General features: G+C 37.5%; 1 protein-coding gene across 2 annotated transcripts in view; it reads left to right on the top strand.

Annotated features, from left to right (window-relative positions):
- The window catches only part of LOC127635948 (thimet oligopeptidase-like), a 30,207-nt gene extending 9,339 nt beyond the window's left edge, over window positions 1-20,868 (top strand). The window contains exons 5-13 of one of the 2 annotated variants that reach the window (XM_052116256.1): window positions 158-260; window positions 340-500; window positions 3,465-3,600; window positions 8,400-8,766; window positions 14,247-14,448; window positions 16,039-16,225; window positions 18,794-18,922; window positions 19,233-19,369; window positions 20,016-20,868. In XM_052116256.1, coding sequence (XP_051972216.1) covers window positions 158-260; window positions 340-500; window positions 3,465-3,600; window positions 8,400-8,766; window positions 14,247-14,448; window positions 16,039-16,225; window positions 18,794-18,922; window positions 19,233-19,369; window positions 20,016-20,171 — 1,578 coding nt within the window. In that variant the 3' untranslated portion in view covers window positions 20,172-20,868. The remainder of the gene's footprint in view (window positions 1-157; window positions 261-339; window positions 501-3,464; window positions 3,601-8,399; window positions 8,767-14,246; window positions 14,449-16,038; window positions 16,226-18,793; window positions 18,923-19,232; window positions 19,370-20,015) is intronic. The other variant, XM_052116257.1, reaches the window with a different exon arrangement.
- The last annotated feature ends 565 nt before the right edge of the window (window positions 20,869-21,433 follow it).

Consider the following 21,433-nt stretch of genomic DNA (forward strand, 5'->3'; position numbering starts at 1 on the left):
TGTGTGTGTGTGTGTGTGTGTGTGTGTGTGTGTGTGTGTGTGTGTGTGTGTGTATATATGTGTGTGTGTGTGTGTGTGTGTGTGTGTGTGTGTGTTTGTCTTCTGATTAATTTCTTGTGGATTTGTCCAAATGTTTTGTCTTTTTTTGTTCTCTCAGGAAGTCAAGTCAATCTCTAAACAAATAAGTGAACTCTCTATAGATTTCAACCACAATTTAAATGAAGAGAATACTGTGCTCTTGTTCTCTCGAGAAGAGCTTGGTAAGCATGTGTATCTACTGTTTAACATCTGCGTTCTTTAGTGAGTCCCTCTTGAATGTGCATTTCTTCCTTTCTTGAGAGGGTCTTGCGGAAAGCTACCTGAATGGTCTTGAGAGAAAGGAAGATGGGCGGTATGAAGTCACACTGGCTTATCCTCACTACTTTCCTCTGATGAAAAGATGTCATGTTCCAGAAACCAGGAGGAAGATGGAGGTGGCTTTTCACAGCAGGTGCAAAGACGTATGTTCAACTCGTATGTCCTTTTAATGTGTCTTTTGATCCGAATTTCAGTTGTCTCGGGGAGATTTTGATGGTCATGAAATATCAAGGAATTTATAATGGTGCTTTCCAGGACTGGACAAGTCATGGAAATAACAGTTAAAACATCTTAAAAATCATGGGAATTTCTACAGTGAATATACATTTAGCTAGTCATATCAACTAGATATATTACTCTTATGTACAATATAGCTTGTGTAGAGATTTGTGAGTACAACATTTTCTTTGCAGTTGGTTATTGTCCATGAATCTGTAGATGGGTGTTTCTTATTCAGGCACTTTTAGTACTGTGGACTTCTATAAAGTTTTATTTGAACATTTGTCACACTCTCACTGGTTTATTGAATTTGTCTACTAACAATGTCCAACAGTGTGTACATGCATCACAGGAGATTATTGTCATTTTTGTCATTGTTTCTGAAAGTCAGGACAATCCTTACCACAGTGTCATTTTCAGCACATCTCAAATTCTGTATTTTATTTAATATAATTCTGTGCTTGAAGTGACGCTCATAGAAAGGCTTTTTTTGTATAATCTATGATTAAAATGTTTATTTGTATTAAAACACAGAACAACAAAACATAAATACACAAAATAACTTTTTATCATCCACCCCGAACCTCAACAAACACCCCTGTGGTTTTACGTGAACACGTATAAAAGAAAACAAAAACCAAACAACTAATAGAGAGAAAAAAATATATATACATATACAGTATATAAAAATCACACGCACTGAAAATTACCCCTCTCTCCACTATTCCACCCGAGAACACCACTCCTGAAACGGGGGTGCTCCAACCGACTTCCAACCACTCAAAATCACCTATCTGGTGACCATAACACCGGTTAGGACCCAATCCTCCACATGTTTGTTCTCCACAATGATTACTGCCCCATCTCCCAAAAATACAGAGTCTGGGGCAAAATGAATCTTGAGTGCCTAAGACGTCACATACAAAATTCTGAACCCAAAACCCTTGGATCTTAATGCACCCCCCAAAAACATGGGTTGTATTTCCATCCTCTGATTGGCATCGGCAGCAGGTAGGTGTGTCTTAAAGACCGTGCCTATACAGTCTAGAGGGTGTCCAATAGAATCTATGAAAAATCTTGAACTGCATAAAGCAAACCCTTGCATCTCTAGATACAGACTTGAATTTTGGAGTCCTAGCACACTCCTTCCTTCCAATACAAAGTTTAAATCTTTCTCCCATAATCTCTTCAGAGAAGTTTAAGCTCCGTCCCCCAGACTCTGTATTAACAGGGAGTAATACACTGATGCCTCTGGACCTTTTCCAAAAGCAGTAATCACCTCTCCCAAAGCATCTGTCACTTTAGGGGGTGTGTGTGCTACTCACAAAAACAGTACAGAGCATGTGGCACAGCTGTAAATACCTATAAAACTGAGATCTGCGAATCCCAAAATGATGACCCAAATTCTCAAAAGATCTCAACACTCCACTCTAATACAGGTCGCCGAGTGTAGTAACCCCCCTCACAATCCACTCTTACCAACAGAAAGTGGACATGTTGATACATAATTTGGGGTTTAGCCATATGCTTGAGTCAACATTTAAATAAATGTCTGAATTAAATACTTTGGCCACTCTTGTCCAAATCACATGCAAATGTGAAATAACGGGGTGTGACTTAACTGCTTCGGTTAGTTTGATAGAAAGGCTTTTAAATGGCGAAATGGGGCAAGAACTTCTGCCTGGCTGAAAAGCTGTTATTGGGCAGTACGCTGTCAGAGACAAAGCTTCGGATTTAGTCCAACTGACTCTGTATCCTGAGAATTTAGAAAAGGAATGAATAATTCCAGCTTATCTAGGAATTCCACCATATATCTGCCTTCATGCACAGGAATTCCAACAATCCATACGTTATTTCGTCGGCTCATATTTTCCAAATCTTATAGTTTTTCCAAAATGCTTTCCATGTCTATTTTGGTCGCTAGTGGATTGGCAGATAATTCCCTTTCTGATGACTCCAGATAATCGATCCATTACTCTGCCACTCTTGTTACCAACTCAGAGAATTTTGTTTCCATCGCCGTAATCGATCAACGTATTACAGTGAGATCTTCCAAGTCAGCAACAACCTTCGTCAGCATCACAGACATGTCGGACGTTTGACGCTGGATTTCTCCCGCCGCGCCAATCATATTGAGTCCCTGGTCTGCAGGCCCGACAGAGATTTTAGCTCGAGAACGTCAGTGTCTTTTAATGACTCCAAAGCCCGCGGATTTTGACTTCTTTGCCATGTTTACCTCAAAGAACAAATATGTTGCTGTGTGTATCGAATCTCACCGGATTATATCATGAAAATAATAAAAAAATTAGCAAAGTGCGCAGAGCTCGACGTTTACTCATCTGCTCCTCGCATGGCATTCAGCCAGTCATCTAGAAATACTTTTTTAATGTTTTTAAAAAATAAATGACTGACACCTTTGTCTGGCTGAGGCTAATTTGATAGCAAACATTTTATTTATCCTAAATACACACAAGAAATATTTTTACACTTTTTGCACAATTTGGCATTTGACTGGAAATGGTGCCCAATATAATTGAATGATGCCTTAACCCTAATGCAATAATTTGAAATTTTATAATGGATGTTCATAGGTTAATATTGAAAGTCTGTGTCTGGAACGAGACTAAAACCGTAAAATCTGTACATAAAAGGCATTTGGAAAGTACCAAAAATAAATTAAGATCTGGTAATAAGTTTCTAAGCATCATAAAACAAAAATAAAAAGTTTAAATCTGTTAGTTTTAATAAAAATCAACCCCTGAGACATGAATGTACCTGAAGCTTAAAACCTTGGTTAATAATTATAAAGGTTTGATGTTTCTTTGTAGGACATAATTATCCAGGAAAAATGTTATGATGCAAATTACTTGTTTGTTCAATGTTTACAGGTGAACACTGCTATTCTTGAGCAGCTGATTGAGTTGCGGGCACAGCTAGCCAAACTACTGGGCTTCAGCAGTCATGCCAATTATGTGCTGGAAATGACCATGGCCAAAAATTCAGAGAATGTGGCACAGTTTCTTGGTATGGTCTTTTTGTTCTTTGAAGTTCTACATTTCTTGTTAGTTTATCTGTTCTTTTGTGACAAGCAGTGAGTTAACCTTGTCATCATGTTTCTTTTTTAAGATTAACATTTTTATTGATTCATAGAAATTACAAAGAAAAACAAAAGATATATACAATGAATCAACATTTAACTTCCACTACTACCCTTCCCCTATCAACAATCCTACCCTGACCCCCATCGAACATCCCTGTGGTCTCGCATAAGTACACACACACACACACACTCGCAGGAAAAAAAAAAGAATATAATAATCATACATATCTACATCTATGCCTCTCTCTCCACATTCCCTCCCCGAGAGTCCCCCAGAAACGTCAAATATCAGCCCCATTTCCCATCTAATAAATCCCAGATCCCCAGCATTCTGCATGACACCTCCTCGAAAGCTAAACACCCCCCAAACTCCTCGCAATACAATCTGCCTGTCATAACACTGGTCAGGACACAATTTGTATTTTTTTTATGTATTTTTTTATACTTGTATACTTTATAACTACAAATATTTGCTTCCATACATCTCTCCTCTTCTCTTCTAAAATCAAAATCCTCCAACATCGTGTTTGAAATAGTTTTGGTTTGTGAATGGCGCTTGGTCTGTAGTCTGTGCAAGTCTCTTGTAAACAATGATGCGGTTCCTGCCTCCGCCACGCAGACCTTACCAATGAGCTTACGTCATACCGCTCATGAGCGCTTGAAAATGTTAAAACTCCGTCCCCCAGACTCTGAATTAACAGGGAGTAATACACTGATGACCTCTTGACCTTTTCCAAAAGCAGTAATCACCTCTCCCAAAGCATCTGTCACTTTAGGGGGTGTGTGTGCTACTCCTAAAAGCAGTACAGAGCATGTTGCACCGCTGTAAATACCTATAAAACTGAGATCTGCGAATCCCAAAATGATGACCCAAATTCTCAAAAGATCTCAACACTCCACTCTAATACAGGTCGCTGAGTGTAGTAACCCCCCTCACAATCCACTCTGACCAACAGAAAGTGGACATGTTGATACATAATTTGGGGTTCAGCCATATGCTTGAGGGAACATTTAAATAAATGTCCAAAATAAATGCCTTGGCCACTCTTGTCCAAACCACATGCAAATGTGAAATAACGGGGTGTGACTTAACTTCTTCGGTTAGTTTGATAGAAAGGCTTTGCAATGGCGAAATGGGAGCAAGAACTTCCTGTTCAATAGAAAACCAGGGAGGAACTCTTTCAGGTGGAAGTGACCAATGAGCCAAATGCCTGAGACCGAACAAATAATAATAATAAAACAAAATATTGGGTAGGCCTAGCCCACCTTTGTCAATCGTCCTATGTAATTTGTTAAAATGTAGTCTGGGACGTTTACATTCCAAATGAAGGACTTTGCTATGCTATCAAATTGATTGAAATAAGAGAGGGAGACATCTACAGGGAGAGATTATACTGTAGCAGGTAGCTGAATTTTAGAATACAGTTCATTTTAATAATATTAACCTTACCAATCATCGATAAATGTAATGAAGCCCACCTGTCCACATCGCTCAAACCTTTTTATTAAAGGGTCAAAATTATCTCACACAAATTTACTGGGAATGAAATGCCCAAATAATGCCCGACTGAAAAGCTGTTACATCCTCCTTTCTTATTGCGGCTGCTATTGATTCCAGGGCAAGACAGAACAATAATTGGGAAGGAGGGCAACCCGGGTGCCCCTATTCAGAGTAAAATAATCGGAAATTAATCCATTTGTGTGTACTGCTGCTACAGGGTGTCTATATAAAGTTAATCCAACCTTTAAATGTACTCCCGAACCCATACATTTCCAAAATCTTAAAAATATAATCCCAATCTACCATGTCAAGTGAGATGGCAGTGACCGGAGACTGATCATTCACCACTGTTATCAGGAGACCTATGGCCCGAATAAACCCCACCTGATCTTTATGTATAAGAGATGTCATAACTTAATCTGTTAGCCAAAGGTTTTGACAATTTTTACATCTAACTGGATCAGGGAAATTGGACGGTAACTTTTACACTCACTTGGATCTTTGTCCTTTTTAAGAATCAGACTGATCCGGGCTTGTGTCATGGTTGGGGGATGTTTTCCATTCTTTAATGATTCCGTATAAACTTCTAACTAAAGTGGAGCCAGTTCTGAGGGGTGCCAGCAGCTTGCAACATCCCTTCAAGATCTATAAAACAGCCCTTATCCTCAACGTTAGGTGCATAAATATTAGCCAAAAAAAAGACATTGCCCCTGAATTTCAGCTAAAAAAATAATGACTCTTCCTAATTTATCTTTAATCTGTTTGAGACATTTGTATTGTAGATGTTTACTTAGATGTGTAATGACTCCCCTGCTCTTACTTGAGCCAGCACTAAAGTAAACATGCCCACCCCATATCTTCCCAAATTTTCAGCTTCCTTGAAAGATGCATTTCTTGAAGAAACACTATATCATATTTATTATGTTTAATAAGAGAAATAATCTTCCTTCTTTTTATGTGGTGCCCCAATCCATTCACATTCCATTTGGAGAGAGACAATCCACTCATATTAACATTTTACATTTTGGCATATAAGAAAAAATAGATTGTTTGTCAAAAACAAAATTATAAAGACCAAATTCCTACATTAGTGCAATAATCAGACCCCGAACCAAACAAACAGAAAATAGTGTGCTTTAACCAACTGCCAACTGGCATGCATCCCTCTAAACTCGAACAGTCCATGTATGCCTACAAGAGCCCCCATGACAACTTTGTTGTGGGATTGCTCAAGTCCGGTGTTTCTATAAAAATTTTGTGAGACAGAATTACACAACAAAAGATTATCTATGTAACACACTCCAGTCAATAGGTGGAATAATCACAATGAGCGTGTAGATGCATACACAAAACTGTCCCAAAGGTGTGTTACTCCACAAAACAAAACTCCAGCTGCTTGGCAGAACACAAACACAAAAGAAAAAAAAGGCACTCAGTTTCCGCAAACAGTCAAGCGAATGCTTAGTGAGTTGATCCAATTGGCTGCAATGTAAGTACCACAAGATAACTTACTCACTCCATTGACTTTATGAAGGACATCGCTCCAATGTCCCACAAGAAACACTCCACAAAACAAATTCCAGCCAACAGGAGGCACAAGCACAAAGATTGTGCAGATTCATCCACAAAACCGTCCCGAAGGAATGTTACTCAACAAAACAAACTCCAGCCGTTAGGCGGAACCAGAACAAAAAGAAAAAAAAGGCTCTCTGTTTCCTCCAACAGTCAAGTGAATGTTCAGTTAGTCATCCAATTGGCTGCAATGGGAGTACCACAAGATAACTTACTCACTCCATTGAATTTATGAAGGACATCGCTTGCTGTTTCTTGCATTTCTTGAATCTATTACGTTTCTCTCTTGTCGCAAAGTCTGAGAACAAGAAAATGCTGTGGTTTTTCCAAGAAAGCCTTCCTTCTCCTCACCTCACGTAACACAAAATCTATATTGGAGGATCTCAGAAATTTGGCCAGAATTGATCGGGGCCTGCCTCGCTCCGCAGCTCGCTGAGAAGGAACCCTGTGAGCTTGCTCGATTTCCAGCTTATGGCCTGTTATGTCAAGCAGATTCGGAAAGAGCCCGTCCAGGAATTTCACCATATCCTGGAATTCCGACAATACGGACGTTATTCCACCTATGGTTATGGTTCTCCGTGTCCACCAACTTCTCCCAGACACACTCCAAATCAACATTGATCGCTAGCTTATTAGCAGATAATTCCCTCTCCGATGACTCCAGGTATCAGTTTCTCGACCATCTACCACTCTTGTAACCACATCAGTGGACTTCGTCTACATGGCAGTGATTGATCGACGTATTACAGCAAGATCCTCCAAGTCAGCAACGACCTTCGTCAGCATTGCCGACATGTTCAACATCTCTCGTCAATTTTCCCGCACTTCCCCCACTAAATCGACTCCCTGGCTCGGGGCCTGTTCGGGGGTATCAGCTTGAGCATGTAAGTGTCTTTTAATGTCTCCAGAGTCCGAGGTTTGAGAATTCTTTGACATATTGTCGTCGAGTGTATCGAATCTCACCGGTTTATGTAATTAAAAGGTATTAAAACATGTCCGATCCTCACATGGCGTCACGTGACTTTCCTACTTGCCTTGCAATCTCGCCATTGTCTACTGTCTTGCAAATTACAATTGGGTCTTTGACAAATAAGATGTCTGAGATGTTAAAAAAATCTTTTAAATATCTAGTTTAAAACATGTCAATTTGGTAGAAATGTAACCTTTGAGTCCATGTTTCATAAATTTTACTTTTGAAAACATTTATAGCATTTTGGATAAAAATATTTAATAAAAATGTGATTTTATTTTTTTAAATATATGGGGATGTACATAAAATGTATATAAATAATGTCTTTGTACTGTGTAATGTGTGTACTGTGTACACAACTTAATCATGATAATTATTCAAGGTAAGGTGTGTGTGTATATAAGAATATAATTAAATTTTATTCTGCACTACTGTTTTTTTTTTTTTTTTCTCTCCCCCAAAATATTTCTACATTTAATAAGACTTTTTTTTCCTCCTGTCTCCGAATGGTTACGTAGCATCATTAAGCCCCAGAAAAAAATAGCGAAATGACTTGGAACTCAGAAATTGAAAATATGTTTATCATAGAAGATGTGTATTCAGTTAATTGTTTCATGTGATTTGCATTTTTAACCTAATAAATTAGGCTATATCAAATCAATATTTTTCCTACTCACTAGATGAGTTGTATACAAGGTTGAAACCAGTTGGCAAACAGGAGCTGCATTACTTGCTGTCACTCAAACATGCCGAATGCAAGAGGTGGGGTTTGGTCTTCGACGGACAGATCCACGCGTGGGACATGCCCTACTACATGAACCAGGTGGAACAAGTGAAGTTTGCAGTAGATAAGGATAAACTGATCGAGCACTTCCCATTGGAGGTGGTGACAGAGGGCCTGCTGAATATATATCAGGATCTTCTGGGTCTGAAGTTCAAGCTGGTGGATAAGGCTCATGTATGGCATGAAAGTGTCAAACTATACTCCGTACTGGACTCTGCGACTGGAGAGGAGATCGGACAGTTTTATCTGGACCTGCATCCCAGGTAAACCTTTCTTGACATTCACAAAGTGTCTGCTGAAAGACTAGCATATGTTATGTTTTGTGTGCTGGGCACGTTACTGCAAAGTATTTGGGAGTTTCTTCACCTTTGTGGACTTTCATGTCCCAGGGACTGATTTTTATTACAACTAACAGATTTCAACATATTATTTTTGTTAAATATATTTCACATTAAAACTGACATGGACATTTTTTACCAGGCCTTTATCATTTATTTTTGCCACTTTTAAAGGAATGTTCCGGGTTCAGTTCAAGATAAGCTCAATCAACAGCATTTGTGGCATAATATTGATTACCACATAAATTAATTTCGAAAAAAATGAGGTTTCAGTGAGTCACTTACAATGGAAGTGAATGGGGGCCAATTTTTGGAGGGTTTAAACAGAAATTTTAAGCTTATAATTTTATAAAAGCACACAGTAATTCTTCTGTTAAAACGCATGTATTATTTGAGCTGTAAAGTTGTTTAAATCATTACTTTTACAGTCATTTTATGATTTTAGGGTTTGTTGATCATCATGGTAATGAAGTTGTAAAATTGCCTATATCTTTACACAGAAAAGGTTAGTAAGTGACGATCACATTAAACTCATGTTAACACACATATTGTTTGTTTTGTGGCTATAGTGAGTATTTTAATGTTCAAAAATTGCCCCCCATTCACTTCTATTGTAAATGCCTCGTAACCTTGATTTTAAATTAATATTTATTACTACTTTATCAATATCCATCTATTTTACAAGTATGAAGTGTTTTTGATGAAGTTAAACAAAAAAGTATTATTGACTCTCACCTCGTGCACATAGAATTGATTTGAATTTATCACATCCGGTCGGGGTATCGCATACGGTCTTGTCGCTCAAGTTCAACATTTTTAACTCATTAAAAGCTCAAATCAGATCCACAGATGGCCGGCACCCCATGCACCCCCGTGTGACTCTCTATAGGAAATGAATGACTTCTGGTCTATTGAAGGTCATTTGTCATGTGCAGTGAACAGGCTATTTGTTTTCCATTCTAATCTGTAATTGTTAACATTGATACATTTATTAAATTATTAACATGGACAAACATTCTCAGCTGTTTGGATGCGAGGTGCTAAAATGCAGGACAAAATACGGGACAAACTACATCCTGTTTTGATTTAATATATACACAATATAAATGCAATCCTGTACCCTTTAGTGCTGAATGATTACGTATTATACATGACCGTTTCAGGGTTGGACTGGCAATCTGGCATACAGGGCATTTTCCCAGTGGGCCGACGCACTTTGAGGCCGACCATGGGCTGACTGGCAGCGGGAGAACCGAGGGGGCCGGTGGTGCGTCCGCAAAACGTGCCGAATGGGCCTCTCTAAGCAAAAATTAGCCGCTGCGTTATGCAGAACGGACCACAAAACGGCACCACGATATGCAGAAAAGGACAGACACTTATTCTGTGGTGTCTTGTGGATGCATTTAATAAAATTGGATACTTGCTCGAATCTTGCAAATACAACTATCCCCAAAGCAGGGAGAGGTCATTCAGCTGCTTCATGACGAGACATGATAATGTGCAGTATGTAGTAGATGGAAACGTGCAATAAAGTCAAATTTTTAGAAATGCGCTTAAAAATGCTAAACATTTTGGATGGAAACCAGCAGTGGTCCGAAAACAGTTTTCAAGAATTATTTATATGAGAGCGCTGCAAATGATCTCAGACTATCTTGGGAGGTGCTCGGAATTTAATTAACGTTAAATCCAGCAGTTTACATTTAACTGTACATGCATACACTGTAAAAAAAAAAAAAAAATATATATATATATATATGTGTATGTGTATGTAAACATGAACTAAACTACATCATATATAAATCAGAACACACCAAAGTACATGACTGATATTAAAAATAAGAAACATAACTATTCCCATAAAATATAATGAAATATGATGGGGAATTCTGGTAACCCCTCTTTTAACTATAATTTAAAACATTTACAGTAAAAAATAAATGTACTCTCTTGTTAAACATAATTACAAATTTAACTAGGGCTGCCCGATGAAGGTGAAAATGTTCATCACGATTATTTTGCTCAAAATTTAATCACTATTATTAATCTTGGTTATTCTTTCATTTGAAAACTTTTTATTATTGGTATTACAGGGCTGCACAATTTGAAAAAAAATAAAATAAAATAATCTACTGTTGCCACTGCTTAGATATGGTTTGTGTTCTTTTATAATCAATAAAATTATATTAAACATTAGCTTGCATGTTGAACAAGTTGTTAGAACTACAAACTAGTAAATTATTCCTTTTGACTAAAATATATTCACATTTTGCCCATTCTTTACTGCTAGTAGTAATAGTTCATTTATAGGGTGTTTATACTCTAGTCCTCTTGTAAGATCTATTCTTTTAACTGATTATTATTAACATTATTACATTCCCATAACCTACAGTAATATATAATAGTAATATGTTTCTGTAAAAATTGAGCAGACATAATTGCTGCAGTTTCACGCCTTTTATTTTGAAGAAAGACAGCTGTGTGTTGTTTCTGTGTGTTGCCAGCAGAGCTGACTGTGACAACAGCTTTGTGCTCCACCTCGCTCCACACAACCCCAGTGCCATGGGGTTACTTTAGATTTGTTTACAAACTGGTAATGGCCAAATTTATTTGAAATTATGCAAATGTGCAACTGAATTAAATCTGGCGCGAACTCTGAGCACTGCTGTTCTACATATTACATCCATTATCAAAGCAAAAGATGGAATTAATTTCATGTACATCAAGCACAGAATCTTTGAGAACGCTATAACAGCGTTTTATTACTCATGTTTGTTCCGAGTAATATTACAGATCAGTGTGATACTCGTAAACATCTGTGGTTCAGTATTTCAACGCGTGCTCGAAAGTTAAACTGGTCAACTGTGAACTTCTGAAGCGTGTGTTATTGGTCTGGTGAGGTGAAAATGGATTATGTGAGAGCTTGTGATATCATCCGTAGACACCGTCTATAGTGAAAATGAACAACAATTTGCAACTTTACCTGGATGATAATTTCTGTTTGCTAGCTCACTAATGTCGCAGACAGTTACAGTACTGTGCAAACGTTTTAGGCACTTGTGAAAAATGTTGCATAGTGAGGATGTTTTAAAAAATAATGACATAAATAGTTTTCATTTATCACTTTATGTCATACAAAGTCCAGTAAATATAAAAAAAGCTCAATCAATATTTGTTGTGACCACATTTGCCTTTAAAACAGCCCCAATTATCATGGGTACACCTGGACACAGTTTTTCTTGGTTGTGTGCAGATAGGATGTTCCAAGCTTCTTGGAGATCTATTTAGGCTGTCTCAATTGTTTCTGTCTCTTCATGTAATCTCAGACTGACTCAATGTTCAGTGGAGGGCTTCTGTGGTGTCCATGACATCTGTTGCAGGGCTCCCTGTTCTTCTATTCTAATCTTTTCTGTTTGCAAAATTAATGTTTGGGAGTCTAACATTTCTATTTCCTATTGACACATTAAAGCTGAAGATATAATTAACCATCTTCAGGCAAAAGCTTTTGTGAAACATCTTATGCGCCTAAGACTTTTGCACAGAACTATATGTTGAATTAATCGTGAGAGGTGGAATCTGTGATCGTGATTAATTGTGCAGCCCTAAATTTAACCCTTAATTATAATGGACAATCATACTTTTTACATAACATTTTGTTTTTATTTTTACATCATTTTACAATAAAACTACATGTATTGTCTTTTAAAATATATTTTAAAATGTTAACATATTTTACGGTAACTACTCATTAACTAATTTACGTTTTTTTACTGTAGAATTTTTACAGTCTTTTACCGTTAAAATTACAGAATTTTTTTACAGTGTAGCTTGTATACCAGTATTTTCCACTATTTGTTTGAAAAGAAAAAAAGTGGCTTATAAAAAATCGAAGTGGACAATAAAAAGCTGACAGTGAGAAGTGTGCGGTAATGAGAGGACAAGACAAGGCAAAAACTAAAATAAATAAAACAAATGATTACAAAGCAAATGCTGTGTGTCATTGCTTTAGTGCTATTGTATAATGTGTATGTTTTGACTGTTATATACACAATGCTGAATTTTATTTTAAACAAGTGGGTGGAAACTAGGGCTGTCAATCAAATCCTTTTTTAATTGAATTAACTGCATGATATGGCAAGTAATTAATCGAATTAACGGCAACTGATTGCTTATATAAATATTTGCTGAAAAAGCCCCTCAAATATCAATAATTCAATAATAACCATCAAATAATTATAAATATTTATTTTCAAATAATTATAAAAATAATATTGTGGCAGGGATGAGGGTGGTGCTGGGTCGCGATGCTGCACACCGGCCCCTAATCAGGCTAATCAAACCCTCGTGAGGGATAAAGGCGACCGGAGGGGGCAGTTCCAGAGAGAGGGAGTTACGGGCAGCTGCCCTGCATGTGTTTATGTTTGTGTTTTTTTTATTTTTTATTAAAAGAGTATTTATATTGTCAAGCCGGTTCTCACCTCCTCCTTTCCATAGAACTTGTTGCACTAGTGCCGAAATCTGGGAAGGAAGAGGGAGTAGTAGAGTTCTCGCCACTACCATCCACCCCAACGGAGCAGCCGTGGCCATCCGCGGGGGACAGAGTAGCCCGGCTGTCTGAGAGTGGAGGAACAGCCGCCGACCATGAGGGGAGGAGGGGCTCCTTGCCGACCACCTGGAGTGATCAGGGCCGCTGCCAGGGGCAGAGGAGACCACTACCGGCCGCAGAAATGCGGTTGGGTCAACAGCGGACCGCCGACCGCAAGTGGGGAGGTGTTCCTGGCCGACCGCCTTGAGCGGGAGAACCGTGTTGGCCTTTCCCTGTTTTTTTTCCTTTTTTTTTTTTTGTCGTTTTTCCCTCCCAGTTCTAAAGAGGCGGGGATGACCTGGACCAGAAGTTTCATTTACTGCCCCCTGCTAAAAACAGGGACTTCAAGCTTGAATTGCTCCGACGGTAGAAACATTCCTTTATTATGGTCCGGGGACATGATTAATTGCATTATTTTTACACGTTATTTTATATGCAATTAATTGCACCGAATCAACACAATAAATCGACGGCCCTAGTAGAAACAAATAAAAAAGCTGCAAAAGAGGTTTGGAAATTTGTGAAAAGTCATGGAAAAGTCATTGAAATGCACTTGTACGAACCCTGGTCTTGACAGTCCAATCAAATAATGACTTAAGAAAGAGATATACTTCCGAATAATTCATCACACTGGAAAATCCTTTGCTAGATCAGATCAGCATAAAAACCAGCTTGGACATTCATGCTGGTCTAAACTAGACCCTTCAAGATGGTTTACTAACTGTGTTTAGGTAATAGAAATGAAACTCCACCAATACAGTTCCAAGTAGCATGTACCTGAAATAGACTTGATGCAGATTTACTGGTGTGTTTTACTACTCAGGGAGGGTAAGTATGGCCATGCTGCATGCTTTGGGCTGCAGCCAGGATGTCTTGAACCTGATGGGAACCGGAGGATGCCTGTGGCTGCCATGGTGGCCAACTTCACCAAACCCACAAACAACTGGCCTTCCCTACTGCAACACCACGAGGTGGAGACCTTCTTCCATGAGTTTGGACATGTCATGCATGAGCTGTGCTCCAGGGTATGTCTGCATTTTCAAATATATACAGTGACCCTTAAGACACAGTTCAAAATGTACACATTTTATTGCATTAAATAACAAAATATCAAACCAAGTGGCTTTTTTTTTTAAAGAAAGTTAGCTCAATCACACTTTCAGGCAAAAAATTTGCCAAAAATACATTTGTTTGATTTTTTTTAATTATAAAACTATAGATATACTGTTCACAGTGAAGATAGTTCTTGCACCATTTGTTTGCAGATGCCACTTGGTTTGATATTGTGTTCTCCAGTGCAATGACATTGATAAATCGTATGTGTTTAAAGTGTCAATATATTTATGGAGACACTGGGTGATTCACATGAAACCTGTCAAGAAAATGTCCTGGTCCTATTTTACTCCAAAATCAAAAGAAACTAATAAGAAATTACATTTTGTTTATAGAAAATTAAGCTTTTTTTTTAGGGCCAGTCAAGATTTTTTCGTTATTTTCAAGACAGTAACGCACATTTTATCCCCCCCAAACATATCAAAAATGGTCCTCATGATACTGCCATTACTTCAACATATTTTTTTGTATATATTTAACAAGTAAAGTAGGCTATTTATGCATCACAGCACTACTCCTTTAGCACTACTTTTCATTTTTGCTGATTTTAATAAAAAAAGCATAATTTTACCTGTACTAAATAAAAAATATGACCGTTACGGTAATGAGAATCATCATTGAAAACAATAGCAATAGTAAAAATAAAGTGTCCGGACATGTTGCGGTAATGAGAATTGGGGGGGTAAAATGCGATTTAAAGGGTTAGTTCACCCCAAAATGAAAATTCTCTCATCATTTACTCGCCCTCATGCCATCCCAGATGTGAATGACATTCTTTCTTCTGCTGAACACAAATGAAGGTTTTTAGAAGAATATTTCAGCTCTGTAGGTCCATACAAATAAATAATTTGAGTCCTTTTTTACTATAATTGCCACCTTTGCCAAGTATCGACCAGTAGATGGCGAAATGCACGAAGAATGTGAATCGCCAAAAACAAAAGAAGTTTGTGAAAGTAGAGATTTATAGTAAAAGATTGCTTTCATATTGATCTGTTTTTCACCCACACCTATCATGTGGCTTCTGAATATATGGATTTAACATCTGGAGTTGTATGGATTACTTTTATGCTGCCTTTATGTGCTTTTTGGACCTTCAGATTTCTGGTCACCATTCACTTGTGTTGTATGAACCTTCAGAGCTGAAATATTCTTTTAAAAATCTTTGTTTGTGTTCTGCAGAAGAAAGTCATACACATCTGGAATGGCATGAGTGAGATTTTCTTTTTTGGGTGAACTATTCCTTTTAAGTGTCCTGAAAATAATGTCACAATGCAAAACATCTCTATGGTCATGCTTTATGTAATATAATTCTTTTTATAGGATAAGTTTCATGAGCATTACCCCACTGTGTGTCTGTAGGTTTCCATATCCATGCACAACTGACAACACAACCTTTTTTTACATGGTCTTGTCATGAGTCTTGCACAGTGATTTATGAACAGAGACTTCAGCTACAATTACTTGTCCCAGTTAGATTTGTTCTGTTTACCTGCCTTGTAAAGACTCGCTATGCAGAGTTCAGTGGGACACAGGTAGAGACCGATTTTGTGGAGGTGCCATCCCAGATGCTGGAGAACTGGGTTTGGGAGAAGGAGCCGCTCAGGAAGATGTCTCGCCACTACAAAGATGGCAGCCCGATCCCAGACAGTCTGCTGGATAAACTCATTGCCTCCAGAGTTGCCAACACCGGTCAGATATCTACTTTCATTTAGAACAATATGTTCAAATTAGTTGAAATGAAGCAATAAGGTACCAGAGGCCCAGTGGCTGGTGCTTTTCAAAAGTAGGGAAGCACAGACTATTGTTTTTGGTGTCTGCTTTGAGCCGCTGCTGAACAATCTGTGCTTGACACTGATGATTTTACATTTCATACGCTGTCAATCATATATCATGTTTCAATTTTTTGCCATTTTTCGTGAAGTTCCGCCCATTTGAGAGCTCGACAAGTCATCATATTGTAAAAGCCAGGCTTTCAGGTAGGACAAAAATGCATTGAAAGCCCAATATCCAATAGGTAATCAGATGAAGATCCAGCAAATCTCTCAGAGATGCACAGTGATAGGGTTGCCAAATTATGGGACATTCCAGCTCTAAATAAAGGACAAACATTTTAGTGGGGCTCCTGCACGAGACACTGCGCAACATTTAATAATGTCCACCTCGAGCTTGCTTACGTAGGAAAACAATTGAAAAAAAGTGCGGATGGATTGTTTTGTGTGAACGACCCCTTATACGCTAAAAATAAAAACCGCTTTATTGCAAGGACCAAATTTCTATCAATCTTGACTTTAATAAACATTACTTTATGCCAAATGTATGAAACTGCAATCAATGGAGAATTTGTTCTGTCAAGCGTTTAAATTAGCTTAAAGGATAGTTCACCCAAAAATGAAAATGATCTCATTATTTACTCATCCTCCTACCATCTCAGATGTATAACTTACTTTCTTCTGCAGAAGTCAAATGAAGATTTTTAGAAGAATGTCTTAGCTGCGTAGGTCCATACAATGCAAGTGAATGGTGGTCAGAACTTTGAAGCTCCAAAAAGCAGATAAAGGCAGCATAAAATTAATAAATAAGACCCAGTGGATAAATCCATGTCTTCTGAAGTGATTTGATAAGTGTGGGTAAGAAACAAAGATCAATATTTAAGTCCTTTTTTGACTATCCACTTTCACATTCTTCTTCTTTTGTTTTTGTACATTCAAATGCATATCGCCACCTACTGGTCAAGGAGGAGAATTTATAGTACAATTGTATCCAATTTTACAACTTTGTTGCAACGACAGTGTAATGGCATAAACTCTAAAACGACGATTTAAACAACTTTACAGGTATAATAATATACAAGCTGTAAGAGAAGTTTGTCCTTTAAAAATCTGCGATAGATGTTTGTGAGAAAATACGTCAAGTCAACCTTTATTTATAGAGCACATATAAATCAACAGAAGTTGACCCAAAGTGCTATTCAGATCAAACAAACAAAATGACAGAGTGATGTAAAAACAGATTGATTTAAAGTTAAATATAAAACATAATATCCATTTCAAACTATTTGATGACCTAAAAAAAATTTCTCAGGAAGCCAGTGTAGAGATGCTAAAACCTGGGATATGTTATCCCTCTTGCTTGACCCTGTTAAAAGCCAAGCTGCCACATTTTGAACTAGCTGTAGGCGGTATAACGCAGTTTGGGGCAGACCAATGTACAAGGAGTTACAATAGTCTAACCTTGATGTAATAAGTGAGTGGATCATTGAGTGGTGGTGGTGGTGGTGTAGTGGGCTAAAGCACATAACTGTTAATCAGAAGGTCGCTGGTTTGATCCCCACAGCCACCACCATTGTGCACTTGAGCAAGGCACTTAACTCCAGGTTGCTCCGGGGGGATTGTCACTGTAAGTCGCTTTGGATAAAAGCATCTGCCAAATGCATAAATGTAAATGGATCACAATTTCCACATCTTTATGGGAAAGAAACATTTTTATTTTAGCGATATATCTCAGAAAAAGCTACCCTTGACAACAGCACTGATCTGCTTATTGAAAAGTAACGAGGTGTATAAAATCACTCCAAGACTCCTCACATGATCTTCTACTTTCGACCACAGAGGACATAACTGGGCAACCATGCCAGGTAAGGAGGACATGGAGGAACCTAAAATCAGAACTTCGGTTTTGCTTTAATTTAATTGTAAGAAATAGTTTGCTAGCCAATGTTTAAAATATTTGAAGCAATTTAGGGCATCCTCAGATGAACAATTCTTGTCTACACTCACTGGGAAATAAAATTGGGAATTGTCAGCATAACCGTGATAAGATATGCTGTACTTCTGAAAAATAGAGCTCAGAGGAAGCATATACAGTGAAAATAACAAGGGTCCTAAAATCGACCCTTGAGGTACACCACACTGTAACTGAGCCTACATAGAAAAAAAATTACTTACATTTATAGAGAACGTACTTTCTTTTAGTTTGGATGAAAACCACTGGAGGGCCATACCTTGGATGCCAGCCATACATTCTAGATGATTGAGGAGAATATTATGGTCGATATTGTTGAACGCGGCACTGAGATCTAATAAAATTAAGAGGCCGGTGAACCTGAATCCATGTAGAGAAAAATATAATTAGTGACCTTCAACAATGCAGATTCTGTGCTGTGCAAGGGTCTGAAAATATGGCCAAAATATTCTCTATTGAAATATATGTACAGTAGATTCATCACTTAAATTGTTTTTGGTTTGTTTCTGTCCAAAGGGCTGATGAACCTTAGGCAGATTCTTCTTGGTAAAGCTGACCAATCGCTCCACACTAAGGACAGTGCGGATACTGCAGCTGAGTTTGCCAAGCACAGCAGAGATATCCTGGGCATCCCAGCCACACCAGGTCATAAACACATTAATAACAGTGCAGTAACTGGAATTGTTGTAGAGTAGCAACTTGGCAGGGATGGCGTTACTCATTTTGCAAGTGAAGATGTTAGCTAATCATAACAGTATCGTAAGCCCTTTCAATATTTCATCACACGCACAACAGGAATTATAGAGATCTACAATTACATTAAGTTAAAATACTAATCCTTGATAACAGGAATGGAATTCCCACTGGAGAAAGGGCACATTTTGATATCAATACTTTCATTAGCACAAGCTTCTAAAGCATTAATCTCATATTTAATTCTACATTTTCTCCACAGGCACAAATATGACCGCTAGTTTCAGTCATTTGGCGGGAGGATATGATGGTCAGTATTACAGTTATCTCTGGAGTGAAGTCTACTCGATGGATATCTTCTTCAGTCGATTCAGAAAGGAAGGAATCATGAATCCAAAGGTTTGTGTCTTGTTATTTTGGTTACAAGAAAGAGCAAAAAGAACAAGCAAAACATGTTATTCGTGTAGAGCTTGTACTCTGTCATGATGGGGAATTTTAATAGAACTGAGTCATTGTTGTAGTTGATAGTTACCACATGAGTGATTTAACTCCATTACTATATTTCTATTTAAGGCATTTGGCAGACTGGTATCAAGAGTGATGTACATTTTTGTTTTCTCACATGTTAAACTGCTGTGGTCAACACATGGTACGCATGAGTAATCTGCCAGGAATAGATTAATGCTATATTTAATAATAGATATTACAGAAATGGAACTAATTGAAAGTAACATTTCACATGTATATGTAGGCATTGTGTCCTAGTTAGTCATAGTATTGTTCAATCATGAATCTGGAAGTTGATTCCACCATTTGAACATTCAGCATTTTGCAGTACAGTTCATATGAAAATATCACAAATTCCACTTTCTAAACAACAACTTTTCTTGATGATTTTTGCTGAAGATGAACATGTTTGCTCTACAGGGAAATTGGCTTTAGGAATGCTTCATGTGTTGGATAGGTCTGAGCTTTGTGCTTATGTTTCAAGAGTCTTTTTCTTTTGTGATATGAATGATGTAATTGTGTGTGTTTTGATATGCAGGTGGGCAGGGAATACAGGCGTGTGGTGTTGGAGGCTGGCGGTTCAATGGATGGCATGGATATTTTGAGAACGTTTCTGGGCCGCGAGCCATGCCAGGACTCATTTTTTCAATGTAAAGGACTCACCCAAACAATAACAGAACAAAATTCTCATTAAGTTTGGAATATCAATAACTGGAAGTGAATTGAATATTTGTATTCATCTTTATTATTATAAATAGTGTTATTCTAAATCAAACGTGTTATGTATACTTTTATCTGTTGATTGATTTCTTGCCAAGTTTTTTTTTTTTTTTTTTTGAATCAGTAAAAAAAAACAAAAAAAAAAACTAATCACTGTTCAGGTCACTTTTATCTGAATCATTTTTATTTTATTTTTTTATATAAAAATATCTTCCTTAATGAGCGCGGCACAAGGCTTTAAGACTTTTTGTAAACTTGCCGCCTGAACTCACACAAATTGGACTAGATTTGATGAGTCTATGTGGTATTATTAAACAGTCCCCAGTTCGTACTGTTCGGGTCAGATGTGACCCGCAATAGGAAAAGAATGGGTGAGACTATAACTGAGCAATTGTTTTTTTTTTATTTGTCAAATTAAAATCAATAAATCAGACACAATACAGAACACACACACATTAATGAAGGGGCGAGACTATAAAACATCCACAATGCTGAGCACACGCATACATTCAGTACACACATGGACACACACACATATACACACACACACACACAAGCGCACAAAAAAAAAAATGAATGGGTGAGATTATAAGTGCAATTGTTTGGAATTTTGTCTAATAAAAATCAATCATACACAAAGCAGAACACACACACACACACACACACACATACTTCAAGGTCAGATCAAATTTTAATCTTACCCCACTGTGAGAAAGTTTACGCTTTGGTTTTGGAGCTGCAAACCATGGTCAGGTTTGACTATAAGTGTGTTGTGGCACCATTGCAAAATCTCACCCTTCAACACAAGCCGTTTAAAACAAATGCTACCATTTTATAAATAAATGAGTTTTATGTCTAAATATATATATCCGAAGCATAACTTGTGATAATATCTAGAAATTAAGTTTTTTACAAGTTTGTTGGCTAATAGAGATAAGCCAATGCATGGAGCACTGAAGCCATCTACTGGCCATAGTTGTCATTTGATGTAATTGGTATTTTTATCCCAGCAGTTGTCACCAGAAACCCCTAATGCATGACATATTTTGATGTTTTGACAATCAATTAAATTATTTTTATTGAAGTGAAGAAAATATCAAATGTGCTTATTTTATATGAATATGAATTGAGTAAATTAAAAGTAAATAAGGTCAAAAATACAATAAAATACCAAAAGAAATGCATAACTTTAGTGTTTGTGGTACTATGTGAACGAATAAAAGTGACAGTAACAGT

Source organism: Xyrauchen texanus, chromosome 43, assembly GCF_025860055.1.
Source record: "Xyrauchen texanus isolate HMW12.3.18 chromosome 43, RBS_HiC_50CHRs, whole genome shotgun sequence".
NCBI lineage: Eukaryota > Metazoa > Chordata > Actinopteri > Cypriniformes > Catostomidae > Xyrauchen > Xyrauchen texanus.